This window comes from Mastomys coucha, unplaced genomic scaffold, assembly GCF_008632895.1.
Source record: "Mastomys coucha isolate ucsf_1 unplaced genomic scaffold, UCSF_Mcou_1 pScaffold21, whole genome shotgun sequence".
Classification (NCBI taxonomy): Eukaryota; Metazoa; Chordata; class Mammalia; order Rodentia; family Muridae; genus Mastomys; species Mastomys coucha.
Window position 1 is genome coordinate 111791705 of NW_022196904.1, and position 24912 is coordinate 111816616.

The 24912-nt window shown below is 44.5% G+C and overlaps 1 protein-coding gene and 1 long non-coding RNA gene across 2 annotated transcripts in view; one reads left to right on the forward strand and one right to left on the reverse strand.

The window, feature by feature from the left end:
- Cacng3 (calcium voltage-gated channel auxiliary subunit gamma 3) overlaps nucleotides 1-24912 on the forward strand; it is a 97177-nt gene that overhangs the window by 59093 nt on the left and 13172 nt on the right. Inside the window, exon 2 of the mRNA XM_031388183.1 lies at nucleotides 22830-22913. Coding sequence (XP_031244043.1) covers nucleotides 22830-22913 — 84 coding nt within the window. The remainder of the gene's footprint in view (nucleotides 1-22829; nucleotides 22914-24912) is intronic.
- Nucleotides 21522-23388, reverse strand: LOC116102919. Its single transcript, XR_004123325.1, has 3 exons — nucleotides 23295-23388; nucleotides 22928-23070; nucleotides 21522-21733 (listed from the first exon to the last, which is right to left on the reverse strand). It is a non-coding gene; the product is annotated as an uncharacterized LOC116102919 (long non-coding RNA).

Consider the following 24912-nt stretch of genomic DNA (forward strand, 5'->3'; position numbering starts at 1 on the left):
GCTGTGCCTGGATAAACCCTCCAAGGGACTGTGCCCCACAGAAGGCACATTTGAGAAACACAATCCAGTACAGGGCTCCTGGTGTGAGACTCCTGCCTCTGGCTGCCCAGATGTTTCCCCTCCTGTTCTTAGTGTAGCTGCTCATGTTCAGCATCAGGTCTCAGCTCAGATGCCCTTTTCTGAAAGTCTTCTGTGTCCTCCTATTGTCACTGGCTGTCTTGACCCTTTGTTGGCTTCCTCACAGGACCTGTCCCATGCAGGGACAATGTTGTCCTTTCTTTAATACCCTCTGTCTTGCTAGATCCTGGTGTAGCACTCAGCATGCAGCAAACACTCATCATTAATACTCAGTTGTATCTTTAATGAACAAATGAACCAATATCAGTTTTCTGCTAAGTATCCGGCCTCTGAGGGCCCCTTCCCACTCAGTACCCGGCCTCTGAGGTCTCCCTTCCCACCCAGCACCCAGACCACAGTACTCTGTGATCCTTCCTGCCAACACTAATTGCCAGGCTCACAGCTCCTGGCTACACTATAGCATCCTGAAGGATAAGTGTCCCAGAAACACTGGCCCAAAGATCTTATAGCTCAGGAAGAGATTCCCTGTTGGGAGGTGGGGAAGACATGGGGAGAATGTGGAGGTGCTAAGGATCAAGAGAATGTGGGTGAGTTTAGGCATAGGCCATCTGCCCTAACCATGTGGGGGAAGCCAGATGATGCATGGAAAGTCACTGTCCTGAACCCTAGATTGATGAGATTTGAAAACTAACCAACACCCTCCTTAAACCAGGCAAGCTACCCAGCCAAGTAGCTGCTGCTGCAGCATCCACTGTAGCTCATGCACAGCCTCCCAGCCTGCCATTAAATAACATCACATCGCACAGCGAGCAAGGTATTTCCTTTTCAATTCACAGCAATGAGCTGGAATTTCATAATATGGTTTTGGTTTTATTGTGTTTATTTTTACAGTAGCCTTCTATTTATGGCCGCAGGTACTGGCTTTCCATTTACAGTTGAGATATAAAGTTTCCATTGGAAATAAATTTAAGTTAAAACAGAAATTGAGTTGACTTAAAGGGAAATGGAAGATAAACACTAAAAATACACACCATAAATACACAGGGAAAGGAAGCAGGATTCTGCACAATATTCTTTTTGAAAAGAATAGAGCCCATTATGGTGGGAGGTCATGACCTGGGAGCTGGAGGCAGGTGGTCACACTGCACTCGCATTCAGAAACAATGAAGACTACTACTGTTCGGCTTTTCTTGTCCTTCCATGTGGGATCCCACTCCTCAGAATAAAGGCAACCAAACTTCCATGAGTCATCCCATATCATTAACCTAATCTTGATAAGCCCTCACAGACATGCCTGGGAGTTTGTTTATGTGGTTATTTTAGAGGTCCATCAAGTTGGCAATTAGCTATCATACATGTCAAGTTTCCATAGCTGGGACCATGCTGGAGCTTGCAGAAGCCAGGCAGGTGGAAAGAAAGTATGGCGGTGGCCAGCATCTCACATCTAGCACCCCATCCCATCCATACTCTGCTGAAGACCCACCCACTGCTTGGATACTCTCACATTAGCAACACAAGGTAAGGCAGAAATAGTGTTTCTGGTGCTCCTAAGGGCACTGTCCAGCCAGAGCCTAAGAAAAGCAGTGTGATTTCATATGTACCTCGGAGCATCCGGGTCACTCCAGTACAGAGCAGGAGCTTCCTCACAGTGTGTTACCTTTGACCTCCTCACTGGCTCCCTCTGCACCTAGCACTAGGTTCTCTATGGCCCCTTTCTTCCTTGTGGTTGGATTTTATTGAATATATAAACCCTGAATCAGACACATTTTCAACAAGACTTTTGTCTCATTATGTAGACTATGCTGTTCTTAGAACTCACAGAGATCCACCTGCCTCTGTTTCCCAGGTACTGGGATAATAGGTGTGCCCCGCCAGGGCCAGCTAAATATTTTCTTATACATTGTCTCTAGCTTTTGAAGATTTTTAAGTTTGAAAAATACAATGAAGAGTGTCTTCAAAAGTAAATGCATCTATAATATTATAGTCCACTTTTTAATAAATATCACGTTAAAAAAAAAAGCAAAATCCCCATGATTCTGCCGTTCTGCATCCTGGTGCATCCACACAACCAACAAGGATAACTACCATGAAAAGGACACACTCAGCCTCTTATGCACACTGGGACATATCTACATCTAAGTCAACATACCCCAATGAGTATCCATCATAGAATGGCGATTACCCAGGAAGGGGAGCACACTGCCCAATTCCTGAGGCTACCATTCCCATAAACTGCATTATGCACAACATTTTCTTGGCTGACAAATGGGACTTCTGTATGGGACTTCCATATAGAGCCATAACTATTGTACCAGTGTTTTCCCTGCATCTATGTTTGTGTACCACATGCATACCTCGTGTTCTGTGGAGACCAGAAGAGGGCATAGGATTCCCTGGATCTGGAGCTTATATGTAGTTATTAGCCACCACATGGTTGCTGGGAATTGAACCCGGGACCTCTGGAAGAGCAGTCAGTGCCCTTAACCACTAAGCCATCTCTCCAGCCCCCTGGAGCTGTTATTTAATAGTGACAATGTGTTCATCTTAAACAAAGTATAGAAGTGCTCAGCGAGCTGTAAGCAGCCTCATAAGCATGTGCAGCCAGTAAGCAGTAGGTCCTGGACACAGCTCCGGGTCACTCTAACCTTACGTTTATGTAAAGCATTGGATAATAAGGGGATCTCAGAAACTCTGTGTCATTACTCAACTTTATAGGCTTCTGTTAAATAAACAAATGTCGATACATGAAAGGAAGTATCACCTTTCCCTGGAAAAGCACAAAGGAAAGGTGGCTTTAATTGAGCACCTAGCATGTATTCGGCCTCCTTAACACATGCTTTCTGTCTGTCTTTTATTCACTTCTCAAAGAGACAAATAAAAACAATGAAATCTGTCAGAAAGACACTAGTACTCTTGTCTCCATAAGCTCACATTTGCCTTATACCACCTAAAAGTAATAGTTGGGTCACTCCTCCAGACACACACACACACACACACACACACACACACACACACCACAGAGGGGGTGGGGCTGAGTGGGAAATGCCATTCCCTACTATGAGGTAGGATAAGGTTACTCATTGTGAAGGAAAGTGGGATAAGGCAGATTTCATTGGCAATAGCCTCAGGCCACTGACCACCATAGAGAAATGTACCTCGTTCTCTCTATTGTCACTGACATACAGTCAACCCAGCTAATACCCTGCAAGTTCTAAGCTACCTACCGCCCATCCAGAAGCAGAGGTCAGTTAGTCTTCACAAGGACTTGTGGCAGCAAATGACAAACCTAGTAACTGAGTGGGACAGTGGTGAGCACACCGTGATTTTTGAGCCTTTTCTTCACTGGGAGAGATAAAGTCTAAGGAGTAAGCAGGGCTTGAATACTACCACACCAAAAATCTCTAGCCCCGAGAGAGGGAAGAGACAAAAAAGGTGAGCTGAAAAACCAGGCTCAGGAAGACTTATGGGTAAAACAAGAGTCTTGGGCAGTGAAGAAAGGCTTAAAGATGAAGCTGGACTTTGTAAGGAACACTCCGTACTGATACAGCTACGAGTGACACCTGCGATTTAACAACCTACTGCATGCCAGGCACCAGGAAGATGGCAGTGAGCAAGATAGAGATGTTCTTTTGAAAGTTACACTAAGTGGAATCAACAGATGTAATGAAACCATAATTAATTATTTATAATATGCTCTTGGAAGAGAAGCATAGGTGCTGTGGGAACATATAATCAAACACCACCAGCTGGAAAATATCATGGCGAAATCTTAGTCCAGATAGAAATTAATTGGTTGGAGGATGTATAAGGAGGGAAGCTGCAGGCCTACTATGTGTACAAGGGCTCTGAGCATGTGAAAGGAACAACACCTGTGGCATTGGTACAGCAGATCTGGAAAGCTCAGGGGCTAGATCACAGATGCCCTTATAGGCCAGGCTAGGGATTCTCGTTATTCCTCAACAAAGAGTCTTCTTGTCCAAGATTCCCTCTGGTACATGCACCTGATAGACAGACAGTCAGTAAATACTCAATTCATTGAGTAGCCACTCTATGCCAAGGTGTTTAGACCCTTCCTGAACACCTTGATAGAGTGGCTATAACTTCTTCGCTAGCATAAAAGGCAGAAAATAAAAATGGTTAACATTCTCACGTGGGATGGCAAGTTCTAGAGAGGAAGTTGCTAGACATGCTTAAGGGAGACCAATACCTCAAAACTTCATGAAGAGCCAGGACACAGTGGCCCAGGTAGAGATATGCAAAGGCCTAGAAGCCCACTCAGGGCAGTCCTTCTGCAACCCTCCACGATACCAATAAAAATTCAGGGGAGGGGAAGGCAGCCGAGGAGATGGCTTTGCTGGCAAAGTGCTTGCCATACAAGTATGAAGACTGAGGTCATCTCCCCCAGCAGCAATGGAAAAAGCCAGACATGCTCACTGGCCCTATTTTGCAGAGACAGAAACAGGAGAAACCTTGAATCTTGCTAGTCAGTCAGTCTAGCTGTGCCTCAAGTTCAGTGAGAGACTCTGTCTCAAAAAAATAAGGCAGAGGACTATTGAAGAAGATACCCGATGTCGACCTTTGGCCTCTATATTTACATAAATCTATGTGCACATACCCATGCACCACCCAGTGTTGCATACCTATAATTCCATTACTCAGGAGGCTGAGGCAGGAGGATTGTGACTTTTGCTGCCAGTCTAGAACACATTACAAAACCCTGTCTAAAATGGAGAGAACGCATAGGCAAGGAGATGGGGATTTTAGAGGAGAGATTCCATCTTCTTTCCCCTGACCCAGACCCTGAATCCAGCAAAAATGCCTAATGGGAAGTTCATACCCCACGGAGAGCCCCCAGGGTATCCACGCAGGTCAGAGGGAAGACAATCAGGTTTTCATATCACTGAATGAAACCCTGGTGTGGTGTTTGCTCAAAAACCGACAGAACTATTCCTGGATGTCAGGTGCAGTTAATGGTTGCTGTGGCAACCACCCATGCTTAATGAATAGAAGAGAGTAAAAGATGCCGGGTAAATGTCAGGGCCCCAGTGGATGTGCTGGCGAGCCAGTCTGTTAGCACTGGATAGAGCTGACCAGCGAAGGTTGAAATGAGCAGCCCAGGGTAGCTGGAGATTAATCTGGGAGACTCAGTTTGTTTTCTCAGTTTAGCATGACCAGAATGGCACAAAATGTTTTTTTTCTTTTTTTCTTTTTTTTTTTTTTTTAAGTGTGACTCTTTATACACAACTAAACACAAGCTCCGGTTTGGGGGTTTAATTCTGCGCATGTTTATAGAACTTGCAGGGGTGGAATCCAAGCGCACGTCACTCAGGAATTAAGAAACAGCACTTAAAAGATCCTTCTGGATTTTTTTTTAATGAAGAAAGTGTCAAATTGGGGTTTAAAAATACTATTTTTGAACCCCAAGCCTCCACATGCCAGATTGTCATTGGGCCATATGTGTGCTACTTATAAAAGGTGGAATGTGGAGGAGCAGGAGAGGTGGTTCAACTGGTAAAGAGAAATGGTTCAATCGGTAAGGAGATGTGGTTTAACTGGTAAGGAGAGATGGTTCAATTGGTAAGGAAAGGTGGTTCAATTGGTAAGAAGAGATGATTTAATCGGTAAGGAGAGATGGTTCAACTGGTAAAGTGCTTGCTAGGTAAGTATGAGGACCAGAATTCAGATCCCCAACACCCCTCTAAAAAGCAGGACATGGCAGAGCCTGTAACCTCAGCACTGGAGGGGCAGGGGCAGGAGGAGCTTGCTGACCAGACAGAACATGAAGACAGCATCCCACAGGATGGGCTAGCATCAGGAGTTTGAAACTCAGGATGTTCCCTGACTTCATAGTAGGAAGATTAGAGTCAACTTGTTTTGTACTGATGGAATAATACCTGAGGCTTGGTAACTTCTAAAGAACAGTGACTTTGCTCTTACAGCTAGAGCTAGGAAGTCCAAGGTCAAGGAGCCACCTCTGCTGAGGACCTTTATGCCATGGCTGGAATGGTGGTGGTGGTGGTGGTGGTGGTGGTGGTGGTGTGTGTGTGCGTGTGTGTGTGTGTGTGTGTGTGTGTGTGTGTGTGTGTGTGTGTGTGTGTGACTGTACTCATGCCTTTATTAGGAACCCACTGATGTGATGATGACTTGCCCAGGCCCATGGCAACAACATGAATCCACTCTTGAGGACAGAGTCCTTAGATCCCAGTCACCCCTTAAGGTCCCACTTCTCCACGCCTGATCTGGGATTTAACTTTCCACCATGGGAACTATGGGGTACACATTTGAACCTCAGCACAAGTCCTGAATGGCCTCTGCCTCAAATCTTGCAAGTGGGTCTCACTCTCCCCACCAAGCCTCTAAACTCATCATTCGTGGTTCAAGTGGGAGATAGTCCCTATAGGATTATGTGTTTGGGCATTTGGTCCCCAGGTGGTAGCACTGTTTGGGAATGTTATGGAATTTTAGGAGCCTCTTGCGGGAGGAAGTGGGTCACTGGGGGATGTGCTTTAAGGTTTTGTATCTTGGCCTCCTTTCCTGTTCATTCTCTGCTTTCTGGTTGTGGGTGTGGCCAACTGACCTCCCACTCGCATCTACATACCTATTTGCCATGGCGGACTGTTTCCCTGTGAACTGAGACAGAACAAAACCTTCCTTCCTTAAGTTACTTCCTGTCAGGAACTTTGTCACAAGTAACTAACGCATTCACCTTGTGCATCCTCCAGTCAACTTCTCAGATACTTGCGATACAGTTCTTAGCAGATGTGGTCATGTGCCAGGGAGGCCATTTAACTATCAAAGAAGCACATAGGAGAGGTAAGAGCCTTGTTCTTAGACAACAGAGCCCTCTAGGGAGCTGTTGCAAAGCACAGGTTCTCAGAGACCTTACCCAAAGGAAGCTCAAGAACAGATTTTATATTTTAAGCCGTAGTTCAGGTGAATCTCACACAAATGACTCTTTGTCCCATCTCTCTTCCATCTTTGTCCCACTGGAAGAGATTGGGCTTGTGTACAAGAAGTTGAGATGAACAAACCGTAGCCATGGCTCTTGGTGTCTCTTAACCGCTTCCTCCAAAACCCTCACCTCTGTGGTCTGCAGAGGGAGCAAGTTCTTAACACTTCCAGTGCCTACCAGGACAAGGTCACAAATACTGGGACTCTAAGTGGTGAGTGATCCGGTAAGAATCCCAGCCCTGACAGCCAGCCTTCAAGTAATAATGCCAAGCCATTAGAGGATTCTCCCCAGGATTTTTATTTTAATTTTTGTAAGGGTCAACAATCAAATAAGTTCTGATCTTCATTCTTTCTCTGCATACCTACTTGGCTGGTACTCCAGACAAATGATTACGCTGCCTCAGGTTAGCCAAGCTTTGGAGCCCATGGAATCATGGGTACTGTGTCAGGAGGCAGGATGCACAGGTAAACTGAACCAGGACCCCTAATCCAGACCTAGACCGAGGAAGGGCTGGCCTCTTGTCCTTGTGCCTAGGAATCTTTGGATCCCGGGCTCTGAGATAAGCTAATTATTTAGTTGTCCCTTCAATTATCTGCCTAATTAAGGGCAAGGGAAAACTGTTTACTCCAAAGCTTTTAAACCCACCCAATTGACTGATTGAGCCAAAAATTTAATACCAGGCTCTTTAAAAATAAATCAAGATGCTTCCTTGTGTGCAGAGGACAATTGGCAGAGATAGTTTATCCTTTCTCACTAAATTCCTTATCTAAGGTCAAATATGGGATATTCTGTGGGGCTTCCTCTCTTCTGCATGGAAGACACTTTCTTCATATCTTCCCAGGCATGAATTCCTTTTGTCATTAAAATTTACCTTTTAACAGAATCCTCCCTGTCTACCCAACTTCACATGCATCCTTCACAACCCATCCCAGTACTCCTTCTGCAGCGTTTATTACAGAAAACAGTTGCTTTCAATCACTGATAAATTCCAAGTGCCAGGACCATTCCTCACAGAATGTGGGTGTCTCCAAGGACATCTGTGAAACAAAAGAATGGCTCAGGGTGTGCACCAGAGGCAATAAACATCTCTGTTAATATTTATTTCTCATTAACTTTCTCGGTTTTCTGATTTTTCTTATTAGAGGCAGTAATTCATAATTGCCATACCCGAGTGCTTCATCTTGCTCAAAGAGACCAAGTTTAGTTCAGGGTCCTCATTATCCAGGAATTCATTATCTAAATCTGTGCATATAGACAGGCAAGTGAACTCTGTCTTAGTATGAATATGTGCATTAATGACCCAACCACTTACAAAAGCAGCCTCTACTCACAGGCTTCGCCCATTCTACCGCCACTCCCCACTCCTTTAACACTCTGTGATGCTCAGTCTCTGTCTGGCAGCTTTCTTTCTGATTGCCAGCTCTGTCAACATGTGACAGTACAAAGCAAATAGGAGGCTGAAATGTAATGTGCCAACTGAGGGGAAGGAGAACCTGCCTCAGGACACAGCTAACAAGGGGAGGGGGACTGACAAGGGTGAGGCTGTGATAGGCATCCCATGATTTGAATATCAAAAGATTAACAGAGGCCCTTGGGAAAACTGATGACGAGCTAACATACTTTTTCACAAAATTGACCCACTTTATGATTCTGCTGTGAAAATCAAACTTTACAATCCTGTCTTAAGGGATTTCATCTCGGACCATCGTTGCAACTTTATCAGAAAAAATGAGGTCTCTCCACCTACCCCCAAAATCAACTCGCTGCTTTTTTTGTTCATCCCAGCACATACTTAGAAAAGATCAGATGAAACAAACCTTTTCATAAGTCATTTCAAGTTTCAGATGGTATTGGCAGCAAGCCCATCTTTGTCCTTCATTGTTTCCTGCAAAGGGAGTGTCTTCCCATGGGCTATCCTGAGGACCATGCCTCTAGACCTGGCTTCAGTTAGAGCCACTCAGAAACTCCGTGTGTCCCAGCATCATTAGGTAAGAGCCTCTGTGGGTGGATTTCATCCCCTGCTCTTTAGACAATACAGATGTGTTCTAACAGAAGCATTCTTACGAGCAAGAGCTTACTTTGCCTTCTTAGCCCAAGTGCTCCTGAAGCATCAAAGAACCTGACCTTTGTTCTTCCTCATCTCTCAAGACAAAGCTACTGCAGTGGGGATGTAATTGAAGACTTATGTTGCTGGATCTAGAACTCTGGTTTCTCCATAGTTTTAGCCTTTGTATTCTAAACTGGGCCTTGAGGGTCTGGAATTTGAACACACTAGCTGGATTTGTGGCTGGGGTACAAGCCCAGTAACTAAGCAAGCTTCAGTTACTGTGTTGGTTCTGTTTGTGGACTGGGCCATGTTCTGGGCGTGGAGCTTGGCTATGTCGACTGGTAAGGCACCCATCTTCATTCTGAACACGAGGTGTCTACCCAGAGCTTGCTTGCCATCATGACCCTTTTTTAGGTTGTGTGAAACCACAGCCATATAATACCTACCTGAGGACCATCAGTGTAGGTGCTGACAGTTCAGTGGAGATAGATGTGAATGATCCTGTCTAAAGATGAATCAAAGGCCTTACTGGTGTCCTCTACTGTGAGAGGAGAATCTGCCTTTGTGCTATGGTTTGGTTAGGAAGTGCTGTCCAAAGACACCTGTACTGAAGGCATTGTGGTCCCCCATGCAGCAGTGTTCAGAGGTCCAGTGTCATCATAAGAGCTCCACTATTATTAGGAATTAATCAACTGATGGATTTATGGACTATTGGGTAGGTGGAAACTATGGGAGGTGGAGCCCAGTTGAGGAAATAGTCTTCATGCATCTCATCTTATCTCTCTTCCTCTCTCCTCATCTAATTCCTGGCCCTCTTTACACTGCCACATGTTCCTTGTCTCCTATCTATCCTTGTCTCCTCACCACGGCCCACAGACCATCACCTCTGAAAGCATGATCCAAACAAACCTTTCTTCTTGTAATGTTGATTTTCCTCAGATCATTTGTCATAGCTGCTCTGTATACCCTGACTCCTTCAGGACTGTGAGCCTAGAAAGTTAAGACTTGGGCAACAGTCTTGCTTTCTCAGTCCTATCTGTTCTAGATCAAATACTTTTCTTGACTTGAGACCACAAGCACTGGGGCTAAGGAGATGGCCCAAATGTTGGCTGTCCAAGAGTGAGGACCTGAGTTCAGAGACCCAAGTCAGGCAAGGAAGTACAGGCCTGCAATCCTAGTGCTGGCAGAAGACAAGGGAGTCAAAGATATGAGCACCCCTGGAGCTGACTAGCCAGCTATGTATGTGCATGTACATGCATACACTCAAATACACACATACACACACACACACACACACACACACACACACACACACACAGCTGAAGAGCTGCTTTCAAGACTTCTCCCCCTCCCAAAAAAACAAAAACACAAACACAAAACCAAAACTCTATCTAGTCTTCAGCCAAACTTGACAGAGCAGATGGTTCAGGCCAATCTCTCTGGGTGACAAGCTCCTTGGGCTCCCTGCCTAAGTTAGCTCCACACGGTACATGCATATGCATGCATGCACCCACACGGACAGATCTGCATAAATATCCATGCATCTCTATGAGGATGGAAGAAAATCCTGATTTCCTTTCTAGGCCCAAAATAAAGATAACGGTATTAACAGCTGTTGCCCCCCCTAACCTATACTCAGTGCCCGGTACTGTGGATTAAGAGAATTTTACCAAGAGCTGAGTTCTGGGATTAATCAAATCTTCATTTTATGTCTTTTTCTCTGTCTTGAAATGCATTTGATGAATTAACACATACTTGCATAATCCCATGTACTAAGATCTGTTGTAAAGTGTTTGACAAGGCCTAGAGATGCAGCTCAGTAAGTAGAATGCTCACTCGTATGCACAAGGCCTTAGGTTTGACCCCAGAACCACATAAACTAGATATGGTAGCACATACCTGTAATCTTAGCTCCTCCCTTAAACAGAAATATCAGAAGTTCATCTACTAGTAAGGCCATCCTTAGCTTGAGAATACTTGAGCTCAGCCTGGAGTACATGAAATCTGTCTCAAAAGTAAATGGATGAATGAAGTATTTGGCAAACACTGACTTTACATCAAAGTTCTCAATAACTGGTCCTAACATTCTCAGCTGACATAGAGAGAAACTGAGAAGGGACTAAGGTCACCTACATCTGGTGTGTAGGAGAGCTAAGATCCAAACCCGGTCACCCTGGCCTTGGCAGCCACACTTTTCACTTCCTCATGTCACCTAGGGTAATGCTTGCTGGGCAAGGCTGTGAGAACATTTGTCAGGTTGCTCGGATCATGTCTCCATAAGAGTGGAGGCTTCAGTGAGTTCTCCAGGGTATGGGGGAGTACATGTGCACGTGGAAAATGGAGGTCAACTTTGGGGGTCTTCTTCAGTCACCTTTCACCTTATTCTTTGGAATGGGATCTATTGCTGTAACTCACTGAGTCGGCTAAGCTGACCATGAACCTAGCAATCTTTTTGTCTCTGTGTCCTCAGTGCTGGGATTCCAGTCTTTTCATGAGGACTCTGGTAGTCACACTCAGTCCCTCAGGCATGTACAGAAAGTACTTTGCTGGATTGATGCAACAATCTATCCAGCTCCAACTTCAATTTTTTTTGAAATGTCCCCTAGTCAGAAGACTATCAAGACTTCAAATGAAGAGGTCAAGCCTCATGGGATAGCTCGACTAAGGTGTGGGTGCCTGTTGCTTGGTACTATGACAAACTACCTGATAAAAATCAAGTTAGGACAGATTTACATTAGCCTGCAGTTTTGAGGATTTGGTCCCTCACCATAGGGAAGACATGGCAGCAGAAAGGTAAGGTCCCTAGTCACATCGTAGTCACATCGTAGTCACATCGCACCCACAGGTAAGAATACTTCTCTGTCTGTGACCTCAGCTCAAAAATGGTGCTGCCCAAATTAAGGGTGGATCTTCCCAGCTCAGTTAACCCAATTTAGGAACTTCCTCACAGACATGCCCACAGCCTTGTCTCCTAAGTAGACAAACAGTATGAGTCATTACAATGCCCTTAGTGCCAACTTAGTGCTGCTATAACAAAATGCCACATACCACAGTGGTTCTCAACCTTCCTAATGTTTTGACCCTTTAATACAGTTCCTCATGCTGTAGTGACCCCAACCATAAATTTTTTTATTGTTACTTCATAACTACAATTTTGCTACTGTACTGAATCATAATATAAATATTTATGTTTTCTGCTCTTAGGCAACCCCTGTGGAAGGGTCATTTGACCCCTAAAGGGGTTGTGACTCAGAGGTTGAGAACTGTTGATATACCAGGTGGCTTATACAATAGAAATTTCTCACAGTTCTGGGTGGTTCCAGGCTGCCCAGGGCTGCTTTCTCATTGTTCTCTGCATGAGGTTCCTTTATAAGGGTGCTAATCCCATTCATGAAAACTCCATCCTCCTGATACCATCAATTTAAGACTTTGACTCCTCATAACATCATTCTGGAGATGAAGATTTTGACATAGGAGTTTGGAGGAAACACAAACGTTCAATAGACTGTGTAAGAGAGTGTAACTAATGAGTTTGTAAGTGAAGGCATTTGCGGGTGTCGAAGCTTGTGTTCCTTTTGCTCTGTAACCCTCCCCAAAAGTCAAAATATACATGTTGAAGAAGGAGCCATTGTTTCCTTCAGCCCACAAAAACCTGACTTGTTTCTACAAACTCCAGATGAATCTTTATGCCCTCTTTATGACTAGTGATGGCTAGTTCCTAGGTTCAGGCTGGGGCCACCTTGCTGGAATCTGAAAGAAACCTCTCAGAATGGGGTCTCTGATCCCTGTGTTAAACCCAAGTGATTTTAACCAATACTTTCTTTGAAGATAGCCAAAAGTATCTTTAGGACATAAAAACACAAATGCCTGATCTTCCAGGCTACTTCCCATATTGGAATGTTTGTAAGCCACCTGGGTTTATGCACATCCTTTAGGACACCTCTTCTGGGTGCTCCTAACCCTAAGGAAAAGCTAAGGTTGACTATAGTCATTGTGCAACCCAGCCTCCCAGGTATCCAGAGATCAATAATAGAATAACAGCTGGAAGGGCAGCTGATGAGCCCAGTGAAGCTGACACAATAGTCCTTTGTCCACACTGTCTTTCCTTCTCAAACTAAGGATTTCAGTGTCACTCTCAGCCTCTGCCTTTGCAGTCCCTAATCTGAAAGACATTTTCTGAATCTTCAGATAGCTGGCTTCTTCTCCATTGAGATCCAAGCTCAAATCCTCCTCTACCACCCTACCTAGAGCCGCCACTATCTGCCTCCACTAAATACAAACTACTATCATATCAAGGATGTGTATAGTGGTAGAACAGTTGCCTTGCATGCACAAGATTGGGTTTGATTTCCAGCAACATACACACACACACACACACAACCATAATTGAAAAAAAATGCCTCTATAAGATGTCTGTAGAATATTTTCTTAATTAGTAATTGATGGGAGAGGGCCTAGCTCATGGTGCGTGAAGCCTTCATTGGGATGGTGGTTCTGGGTTCTATAACCCAGAATGTGCAGTCTGAGCAAGCCATGGGGAGCAAGCCAGTAAGAAGCACCCCTCCATGGCCTCTACTTCCAAGTTCCTGCCCTGAGCTTTCTCAGTGATGAACAGTGATATGAAAGTGTAAGCCAAATGAGCCCTTTCCTTCCCAGGCTGCTTTGGTTGTGGTGTTGCATCATGGTAATCGTAACCCTGAGACATGTATGGAACTGGAAACTACTGTATTAAGCAAAATAAGCCGGACTTGGAAAGACAAAGGGCACACATTCTCTCTTGTCAGCGTCTTTATTTACTTGGGAGAAGGAAAGGGACCACCAGATAAAAGGAGGAGAAATGAGGAAGGGTAATAGCGCACTTTGACAGCATTAGCCATCGTCCACGGCAATGAAAAGCTTCTCTGATGAGGGTTGAACTCTGCACAGATCTACATGTAGAAGGATAAATACCTATGCATCAAAATATAGTTATCATGTTCACTAAGTAACTGGTCTAGATTCTCAGTGAGGATCTCAGGTCTGAGAACAAGCATTCTCTTTGTTTTGACCACCAGGGAATCCCCAGAACCTAAAGCCAATCTTGGTAACTCAGTTCTCACACACAGCCCCTCCCCAGGTCCCCCACCTCTCCCTTCCTCTCTTACCCATACACTCTGGGTCTATTCTGCAGAATAACCTCCACTGACCCCTAGCACCTGCAGAGACTTTGAGCTCCCAAACAAGTTTTCCCTCTTGATTCTGTCGTCATAACACCAGATCCCCCTCTGCTTGAAGAAACCACCTCCTCTGATTAGCTTCTCATTAACCTTCAAGTCTCAACTTAGACATGATTTCACTCAGCATTTCTTTAACAGAAATCATCTTCCTGAGTTACCAGGGAGATAATTTTTGGTGTGTGTGAGGTTGCTTCCTCTGAATCCTTTCTATACTGTTTGAACCATATGTCATCTATGTTCTTTTAATTTAACAGAGCTTATCTAAATACAAGATAATAGGCTGCTTATCTTTAGGATGTTTTATGCATTTAAGAATTATTCTAATAAATTCTTAATGTGAGTACCATAAGGACTTAATTATTATAGCTTTGTTTATGGCTTAATATCTTGTTAAAAAAATACCTTTCTGAGCCCTTCAGTTTATTCTAACTTTTTTTTTTCTGAAAAAAAAATGCTTTCAGCCTCCCTCATAGACTAATTCTGTCACCTGGGAAATGTTGCCTTTATTCTATCTCCCCACATTGCTCATAGCTAGACCTTATGCTGAGTGGAGCTCGTAGAGTCATGGGAACTAATAGAGATGATCATAAGCATCCTTCTAGTCTTGATTTCAGGGGAACTGCTTCAGGGACCTGCCCTTTAAGAAGCATGGTGATCTGAGAACACTCTCTTTCTCCTAGGAAGGAAAGATTCCAGTGTTTCAGTCAAAGTCAAGCTACTGGGATAATCTCTCCCCAGAATGGAACTTTAACTACCATAAAAATCAGTCTCTGCAATGAGACCTCAACAGCTCAAGAAATCGCTCCCTTCCATTCCAAAGTTCTTCCCAGGATCCTGTGATCCACTGAATCTCACACCTTAGGTTTCCCAGCTGCCTTAGTACTGGAGTCCCCTTCCCTCTAACCCTTAGCCACTTGGTCAGTCCCCAGACCAATGCCCAAGGTCCTCTTCTTGGTTCCCATCATCCTCTCAAGGCGTCTCTGCCTTGGAGCTTCAGTTTGAAGCTGAGCCATGATGGTGTTGAGTTTGTATCCTGACTTGATCGTTACCATCTGAATGCTCTCAATAGCTCTCTAGGTTCCATTTGTTTGCAGCACGTAGGTAAATCACACTCACCCTTTTTCTTCCTTTTTTAAAGATTTATTAATAAGTCTGTGTATAGTGATGTTACCAGAGTTGCTAAGAGTCAGAGCCTGGGCAAGAGCAGTTCTAACAGGCTAGTCTCAGCCAGCTGTCCTCAATAGGCCATTAGAGAGAGAAATAATAGCGTAAAGCAGATAATGATCTATTCAGAGTGGACACTGGGAAGAGGAACAAAGGAAGGGGTCCACTGGCCATCCCTAGTCTGTTTCTGGGGTCCAGACAAGGTTTAAATAGGTCAGAGATCTGTGTATCTAAATGGTCCTGGTCAAAGCATGCTCCCTACCACCACTGACCTATCCTTGTGCCGCCTCCAGTTTCTCCTGTCAGGTATTCTGACAAGTTGCCAGAACTGGATAAAGTCTCTTTAAGGAAACCAGCTCCTCCTCTGGCTGGCACCAAAGCCAAGCCTTGTCCTTGTCCCAGCGGGAGACTCCTGGGGAAATTCCACTTCCTTGGGGTCCATTGTCTCAATAGTCTCATAACTAAAGAGAGGGATACACAAGCGCCTCATCTTGAAATGTCTTTATTTTGACAAGAATGGTTTTAAAAGCATACACCTGTAATTCTAGTATTCAGAAGTCTGAGGCAGGAGGATCACAAGTTCAAAGCCAGTCTGACTACATGATGAAACAGAGTCTCAAAAAAAAAAAATTGTACTGATATGGGAAACTATTCCTAAAAAAAATGTTAAGTAAAGAAGAATGTATGATCCCAGCCCTACTAAGTAATCTGTGTGGAGGCCCAAGAGGGAAAAAAAAAGCCACAGAAGGGATATAAAAATGTTAACTGGTAGTTATTTTTGGGAGCTAGCAATATGTTACGTGTACAAATGACGAAATTCACTTTACAACAAGCATTTGACTTGGGGTGCCGACAGCTTCTTGATCAATGTGGAGTCCTCCTTGGGGAAATCCTTGACAGCCTTCCCTTTCAGGGTGCTTTGCTTTTAAAAATCACACCACAGTGCCACCACTCCGTCTCTTCTCATACTAAAATATTTACCAAAACCAGTGATCATCACTGGTCTGATGTATTGAGTTCTTGCCGTGTGCCAGGAACTGTACTAAATGCTTTATGCATTTGCCTGATTGGAAGCTGTGTGAGGAGGCTACAGAGAGCAGCACCAGGTGCTGAAGATACTGCACACTGAGGCTGCACCTCAGTTCAACCTCAGGACAACTCCATTATGTCACCACTATCACACACACACACACCCCCCAAGGCTAGAGAGGCAATTCACTGAGTACTATGACTAGTGAGAGAAACCGAGATGTGACTCCAAAGAGAGGCCTCTTACTCACTATGCTTCATTCAGAGATAGCAGAATTATCCATCTGCAGGAACATGGGGGACCGTCAGGCTAACTGGGGATTCTGACCAGCTGGTAAACTCGTGCCCAGACTAAAGAACAGGGCTAATGTCTGGCTACATGGATTGTTTGTCACACAGAAGTGACAATGAACTCCTTATCTTTTATGGTAAATACACTGAATTTTAAATTGTGGTAAACATTTAACTTTTTAATAAAGTACAGTATGCAATGAAAGATGCAGGTTAAAGAAAACAAGTGAACAGAAATCACAAGCAAGACAGTTTTTGACTCAAATTTCTGAAAAGCCTGCTGGGCCGGGGAGATGAGCCAGGAGGTGAGAGTGCCTTCTGCACTAGCCCAAGGACCCCTATTTGAATCCCTGGTATACACAAAGGACAGTGTGGCCACATGCTCCTGTTATCAGTGCTGAGGGGACAACAGATTCAGGGGGGTCACTGGGGCTTGCTGGCCTCCAGCCTGGTTCCTGGCTCAGTGACAGATCGTGTCTCAAGGGAATAAGATGAAGACCAGGACCCAGTGTCTTCCCCTGGCTTCCACACAGGCACACACAAGCGCAAGCACACGTGTACATGCGTGCGCACGCACACACACATCCTATACCCTGTAAAAGCCAAATTTCCTTTGTAACTTCCACTTTTTCCATTAGAGAGCGGAACTTACTAGACTGTGGAGAGCTCAGCAGACTCTTAGACAGAAAGTAAATATTTCCTGCTGTACTGTGGGTCACAAATACTCATGTCTGCCCAAGTACCACAAGAGCCAGCATGGGAACTGAGAAGACAAACATGGCTATTCTTCATTCACTGCATGTCATAAAATAATATTCTCCTTTTGTTTTTTTTCTCAATCATCTAAATATGCAAACACTACTCTCGGCTGGTAAAACATAGGAAATCAGGTCGTGGACCACTTTGGGCTTTTAGAAACTGGCTGCCAGGGCTGGAGACATGGTTTAGCAGTTCCAAGAATAGGTTACTTTTCTAGAGGACCCGGATTCAATTCCCAGGATTCACAAGGCAGTTCACAACCATCAGTAACTCCTGTTCCAGGGGATGCTCTGCCCTCTCCTAGCCTCTTCAGTCACCAGATACATAAGTGATACACAGACGTACATGGAGGCAAAACACCATATACATAAAATTAATGACAACAACAATAAAAAACAAGCAAAAGATTGCTTAGCTGATATAGTACTTGGGGAACAAATATAAAAATCTAAGTTCGATCCCCATAACCCATATGAAAAAGCCAGGAGCAGTGATGTCACATGCTTTTAATACAGGGACTGGGAAGTAGAGACAGGAGGAGGGTCCTGGGTGTTGGCTGGCTTGTCAGTCTACCCTGATCCTGAACCCCCCAGTCAATGAGAAACCCTGTCTCAAACAAAACAACAACACAACAACAGAGAATGGGGGCAGGGCAGGTGACTCAGGAGTTAAGAGCACAGACTGCTCTTAGAGAGTTTGGGGTCCCACTTCAGGCCGGACACAGCCACCTGTGTCCTACTGGATTCAAGAACCCTGGCTTCTGTGGGTTCCTGCTCTTATGTGTATATACCTACATACAGACACATGATTTTTAAATAAAACAAAATCTTTTTCAAATGGACAGCACCTGAGGGAGGATACACAAACACTCATGCGCAGGTTTGCTTGTATTCACTTGTAGGTGTATGTGTGCCTGCATGAAGATCTGTCTAGTGTGCTTCCAAGAGCCACCGATACTTACTGATCCTGACTCCCAGTCTCATGCTGCCTTAATCACATGGAGTACCCCGTTTCATAAGCAAATGCAGGCATCCCTATACCCCTAACTCCCCCAGTGATCCCCAGTGATCTGTTCTAGGAGAATCTACATTCAGTCTCCCCCTGATTTTTTTCGTCGTGTGAAGTCTTCTGTAGAATGTATAAAGCAGCTCACAGTGAGGTGAGGACACTCTCTTCAAAGCCCCTTGCCCATTCTCAAAGCCCTTTGCCCCATCCCGTGGCCCTTGGCCAGTTTCAGTCAGAGAAGAAGTATAAGAAAAGTGGGAGAACCAGGGTAGGCACCATTGCCATTGCTGATAGCAAGGGATGACCACAAAACTGTCACCAAGTCACCTGGGAAAGTACTGTGTTCCCACTTCTAAAACCACTGAAGAAATCAAAACTCATGACAGTCCTTAGGACTTCCAGATTTGGAATCCATAAACCAGTACACCAGAGTGATGGTGTACTTGCTGTGTCAATGGGTAAAGCTTATGATTTTCGGGGGGGGGGGTTGTCTGTAAAAATAGATTGCAAAAATGATGTATTTTGAAAGCTATAGAGTATGAAGTATGTGAGATGCTTAAAGTGGTCCATGGGATATAGCAAATGTACTAGATACATACTGTGCTATTATCTAATCAATCTCTCTCTCTCTCTCTCTCTTTCTCTGTCTCTCTCTCTCTCCTTCCCTCCCTCCCTCTCCCTCTCCTTCTCCCTTTCTCTCCCCATACCCCCACCTCTATCTCTGTGTATGTGTCATTAGCATGCATGTGTAAAGGCCAGTGATCAATTTTAGGTATCTTCTCCTATTGCTCTCTACGTTGTTTTTGAGGCAGGGTCTCTCACTGAACCACAGCTCGCTAGTCGGGATGCTCACCAAGGTCCAAGGATCTTCCTTCACTCATGCTAGCACTGAGGTGACAGACACTTGATACTGTATCTGATTTTTCTGTAGGTGTGAGAGACTTAAGCTTGGGGTCTCTGCACTTGTGCTAAGAAGCACTTTACCTGCTGAGCCATCTCCCTAGCTCCAGTGTCAGTCCACTATCCATTGCTGAGACAAAAAGCTTGGGACATGTTCCTTTTAGCTCATAGTTTCAAAGGCTCCAGGCTGCTGTCAGCTGGACCCACTACTTTTTAGTAAGGGTGCAGTGAGGCATGGTGATGACAGAACATGCTACTCTTTTTACAGTATAGCCATTGCTACAAACAAGAAGGAGGAAGAGAGGGATGGGGCTGAGGGCAAGATATAGCCTTTGGGCATGCCAATCTCCAAAGCTCACTTCCTCCAACTGTCCTCCATCTCTTATGGTGTCCGGAGCCTCTGTGCAGTCTCTTGAGCTATAATTCATCAGAGGATTGATCCTCTGAAAACACTTAGAGCTCCCATGATTCAATCACCCTGAAGACTGCTTGCTACATGGGTCTTTCGTTAAGATATAATACATCCGACCAATGGAAACATGAGAGCGAAACTCTGCAATACAATCAAGGAAAATTAATATCTTTTTTTCAAAATTAGGAGAGAAGATATGGTTTCTCTTCTTCCAGGAATTTTCTTGTGCCCTCTCCCCTGGATCCTTTTCTGGATTGGAATCTATACTTTGTCTGGTGAGCCAAGAATCAGAACTGAAGTGGCGGTCTACATATCTCATCTCAATTACTGTGAAATGTTGCTGGCTTGGAGCCTATTCACAGTAATGAGCAGTAAGGAGTTAAATAGATAGTGCTCTTAGCGTTGTAAGATAATCATAGGAACAAGAATATTAGGCTCAACAGTGATAGGCATTCAGAGTCTGATGGTAAAGCCTCAGGCTTTGAAGCCTCACACACTAGGATGCCTCTGATCCTTGGTGCCTCATCAGAAATGTCAATATTAACAGCCTAGCCTCATGGGCTGTGGGGTCCATCCATGTTCCTAGGCCATTGGAAACACTTTTATCTTGGTGTGTGTATACAGGGGTATAAGTAGGTGTGTGTGTGTATATATGGGTGTACATGTTTATGTGTGTGGAAGTCAGAGTGTCTTCTTCAATTGCTTCTTCATTTCTTTTCTTTTGTTTTCTTTCTTTTTTTTTTTTTAAAGACATGGTATTTATGTATAGCTTTAGCTGTCCTTGCTTGAAACTTACACTATAGACCAAGGTGGTCCCAAATTCACAGAGATCTGCCTGTCTTCAATTTCTGAGTACTGAAATTAAAGGCATGGAACATCATACCCAACCATCTTTGTTTTTTAGTGTGTGTGTGTATGTGTGTGTGTGTGTGTGTAACTCATACCACAGAGCATGCGTGGAGGTCAGAGGAAAACTTTGTGGAATCTGTTCTCTCCTTCCACCTTTTTGTGGGTCCTGGAAGTTAAATCATTGAAATCATGTGGCTAAAACACTTATGAAGTGTGTCCATCTATCAGCCCTCCACCTTATGTTTTGGGACAGGGTCTCTCACTAAACCAAGAGTTCACCCATTCAGCTAGACTGTCTGCTAGGCAGTCTCAGGGATCCTCCTGTCTCTACCTCCCAGACCTCTCATTAAGGCAGCCATAAGCATCACCATACTCAGCTTTTTATGTGGATAGTGAAGATCTGAGCTCAAGTCCTCATCCTCAGCAGTAAGTACTTTACCCACAAAGCCATCTTTCCACCCGAGGAACACTCAATAGGTAGCAGCTATAATGTTTATGCGCCCAAGCTTCACAAGTACATATGCATATATATTTCATAGATGGCCTTTTCTCATCTTACAGTGACCTCTCTGAGAAGCAAGCGTGGCTCTGTCTGATTCTCCCCCTTCTTGCTTTGCTCTGCACGGCACTGCACCTCACCTCCGTGCCTCTATCTTTGCAGACAGGGAAGAGGAAACACAGGCATAATTCCTCGCTGTGCTGTGAGACATTCTGAATACTGTTTGTCATTTATAAGAACTGACAGAGTCATTAGCTGCCCCAGAGATTGGTTAATTGGCTAGTTAATAAACACCCACAATGATTAACAAACACACACAATGAGTTGAGTCAAGTTTATGCTGGAGAAAGAAAGAAAGCAAAATGCTGACGGTTTCTTGGTGGATCTGAGCAACCCACACTGGCAAGAGATGGGGGTGGGTTGTGAGGAAAAGAGGCCTGGAGGGGCCTGTAGTCAGGATTGGCAGGCTGGAGACAAGAGAATATTCCCCAATGCCCAGAGTGGAATGTCGGTTCCTTGTTCACCTGAGGGACTGCAAGTGAAACTCTCATTTATTTATCTGTCAAATGAGAAGATATTTATTCATCTGTCAAATGGGAAGATAAATCCAACACTTTGGTTCTGTTTCCCTTTTCCCTCACTGAGGGCAGGCTAGGCAGAGACCCTCACACCAAGCTCTTGTGTGTCCTAGTTCTAAGATGGCAATGGCATGAGATATCTGAAAAGCAGTGTATTTCAGCCTTAGTTTTTATCATATCTATTTATTAGCTGTTATCTCAGTTGACATGTTAGTCATGGGTCACTCCAACAAATACTTAAAGACAAACCTGTGTGTGTGTGTGTGAGTGTGTGTGGACCTCGAGCATACTGAGCAAGTTCTCTACCACTGAACTGCCTCCCTCTCCTTACTTTTGAGGGGATGTCTTGCTCAGTTTCCCAAGTAGGCCTTGAACTTGCCACGTATTCCAGGCAGGTCTTAAACCCACATTCCTACTGTTTCCACCCTCCCCCACTCCATGTAGTTGAAACCACAGGTGTTTACCTCGATGCCTGGCATAAATCAACTCTTAAGGAAAAGAAATATATTGGTAGGCATTGATTCTGAGGTATCAGGGCGTGGTTAGTCGGCTCGGATGTTTGGAGATTTGGGTGAGACAGAACATGTGTGGTTCATGTTGAGTGGGATGTGGGAGGGCAAGGCTGCTTCCTTGGTGATGACTAGGAAGCAGAGAGAAAAGGATCCAGCTCCTAAAATCCCCTTCCAAGGCATGCACCCAATGATCTGACTTCCTCCCTCTGAGCTCAAAAGTTCTAACCCCTCCTACCAATGGCAGAGGTGTCTATGTGTGTCTGCATATGTGCTGTAAATTACACATTCTAGGAAAGCCCACACCCCTGAACTCTAGTCCCAGCCCCAGGTCTATCTTTTAATGACTGGGTCTCCCAAGGACACTTAAGATCCAAACTACAGCAACTAGTCTCTTTTTTGCACCCTATGTGAATCAGTTGTTGGGCCTCTACGCACAGCTACTGATGAGCAGGGTAGTATATACAGCACCGAGTTGCAGACCCAGCCTGGGCCCCTGTAACACTCTCCCCTTGGCTCAGGGTCCTGTCTGTTTTCACAGGAGCTTTCCGAGGCGTGTGCAAGAAAATCGATCACTTCCCGGAAGATGCAGACTATGAACAGGATACAGCAGAATACCTTCTACGTAAGTCCCCCTACCTCTCCAGTCTTCCATGGAGGAAGGAGAGGGTCTGTTGCCATCGCCCACTTGCCTATGAGTGTGAGGCTCCTCATTATCCACCTCAAAGTGTAGACATACATTCCCAAGGCTCTGATGTTGAAGTTTCTTTCATTTCGATGAGCTAGAAATAGAAAAGAAAAAAATGAATCGAAAGGTTCTTTTTAGTCTCCTTAGAAGAAAATCTAAGGAATTTTCTTCCACTCAGTGCAGTTTTCACCTTTCCCAGTGGGTGATGTGAGGCACTAATGGCAAAGTGCTAATGGGTGAGGTGCTAATGGGTGATGTGCTAATGGGTGGGGTCCCCAAGGGCAAGGCCTGGCAAGATAAATATAACCCAAAGTTCACCTCTCCTTTGACATCTCTGCAGTTCCAATCCTAGTGGAACAGGGACAGTGCCTCTGTAGGTACTTTCCACGAGAACCAGGGCAGTTTGGAGCTGGAATATGATAAGCCAAGCTTTGACCCTCTTGAACTTCCTACTCCTTGTGAGGTTGGTCCTAGGCCAAGATAGTTCACTATTTTAACTTTTTTCATCTGTTCTGAAATGGAAATTATAATGTCAACAATCAAGGTCACAAAAAGTACATATGAGAATGTGCCATACATTCAGCCCTGGACCAAACATGAGGTAATAGGTATGTCAGCTCTGACCTGTCACCAGGATTATAGAAGCAGAGCCAGGTATAGGTGGGCCTTACACCGGTCCAGGCACGGGAAGCTTAGTTTGGGATACCAGAGTCACTTCATTAAGAACAAGTGTCAATCAGTAGGAAAATCCTAATGAATTACCTAATTTTCTATTTCTGAATGTTAGGTTTAAGGGGATTTTTTTTTTAAAATACTAAGGTTATAAATTAAACTTCCAAGAAATTGCCTTATTCAGGTTTTGTAACTCAGAGTTCAAGTATCTTGGGGCCAAAGTGGGTAGAATATCGGCTTAGGTTCAATCCTGGAGTGGAGGGGGCTGGAAGATAGAAAGGAAATAGAAGGAAAGCAAGGGACCGGCTGGAAGGAGGAGGGAGGGAAGGGAGGAGGGAGGGAGGGAGAGAGGGAGGGAGAGAGGGAAGAAAGGAAGAAGGGAGGAAGGTGAAGTATGGGGGGATGGCACATGAACAGGACTCCCTCAAAAAGAATGACTTTGAAGTCAATACCAGTGGGATTTTCCCAGAATCCTTATTGTTTATCTTTGTTTTTCTTTCCTGCTTGGAAGAAATGGTTTTATACCTGCCCTATTGGAGACTAAACAGAACCATGGCTTTCAAACCACAACCCACCAAACCAATTTTAAATTCTTTGGAGAGGTTGATTGTTTTTCTGACCATTTTCCTCCCTCCTTCTGGGGAGGTAGAGTCCTCTTCTTCATTCTCCCCTTACCACCCGACAGAAGCTTCACCAACAGCCACAGAATCTGGAATTTAAACATGGGCCTTTGCAAGTACATGGGTTTCTTGCCTGGAATTTTAGAATCCTGGTCTCAGTCTCTTCTCCTATTTGTTGCTGTGATGAAGTATCATGATTCAAAGGCAACGTAGGCAAGAGGGTTTATTTTAGCTTACAGTTCAACTGACACATCCATAATTGGGATGCTGCTGCCTAACCCCCATTTCTCCATTTGTGCTCTCAAACTTTGAGTGCAGGCTGCTGTTTAAACCCCTGCATCTTAGTCCCATCCCCAGCTGCTGCTACAATGGAGTATTGCCTGTGTAATTCGTATAGAAGAGAAGCTTCTTTGGTTGACAGTTTGGGAAGCTAGGAAGCCTGTGAGCACGGTGCTCAGCCAATGGCATGGGCTATCTTGCTGCATAATAATGTAACAGAGGTCATCACACAGAAAGATGAACAAGTCTGTCATCTCTAGTTTCCTTCCCTCTCCTTGAAGTCACCAATGACTATGTCAAAGCCTCACTCTCTGAAGTCATCTAATTCCAGTTACCTCCCAAAGATTCCACCTACAAGTGTCATG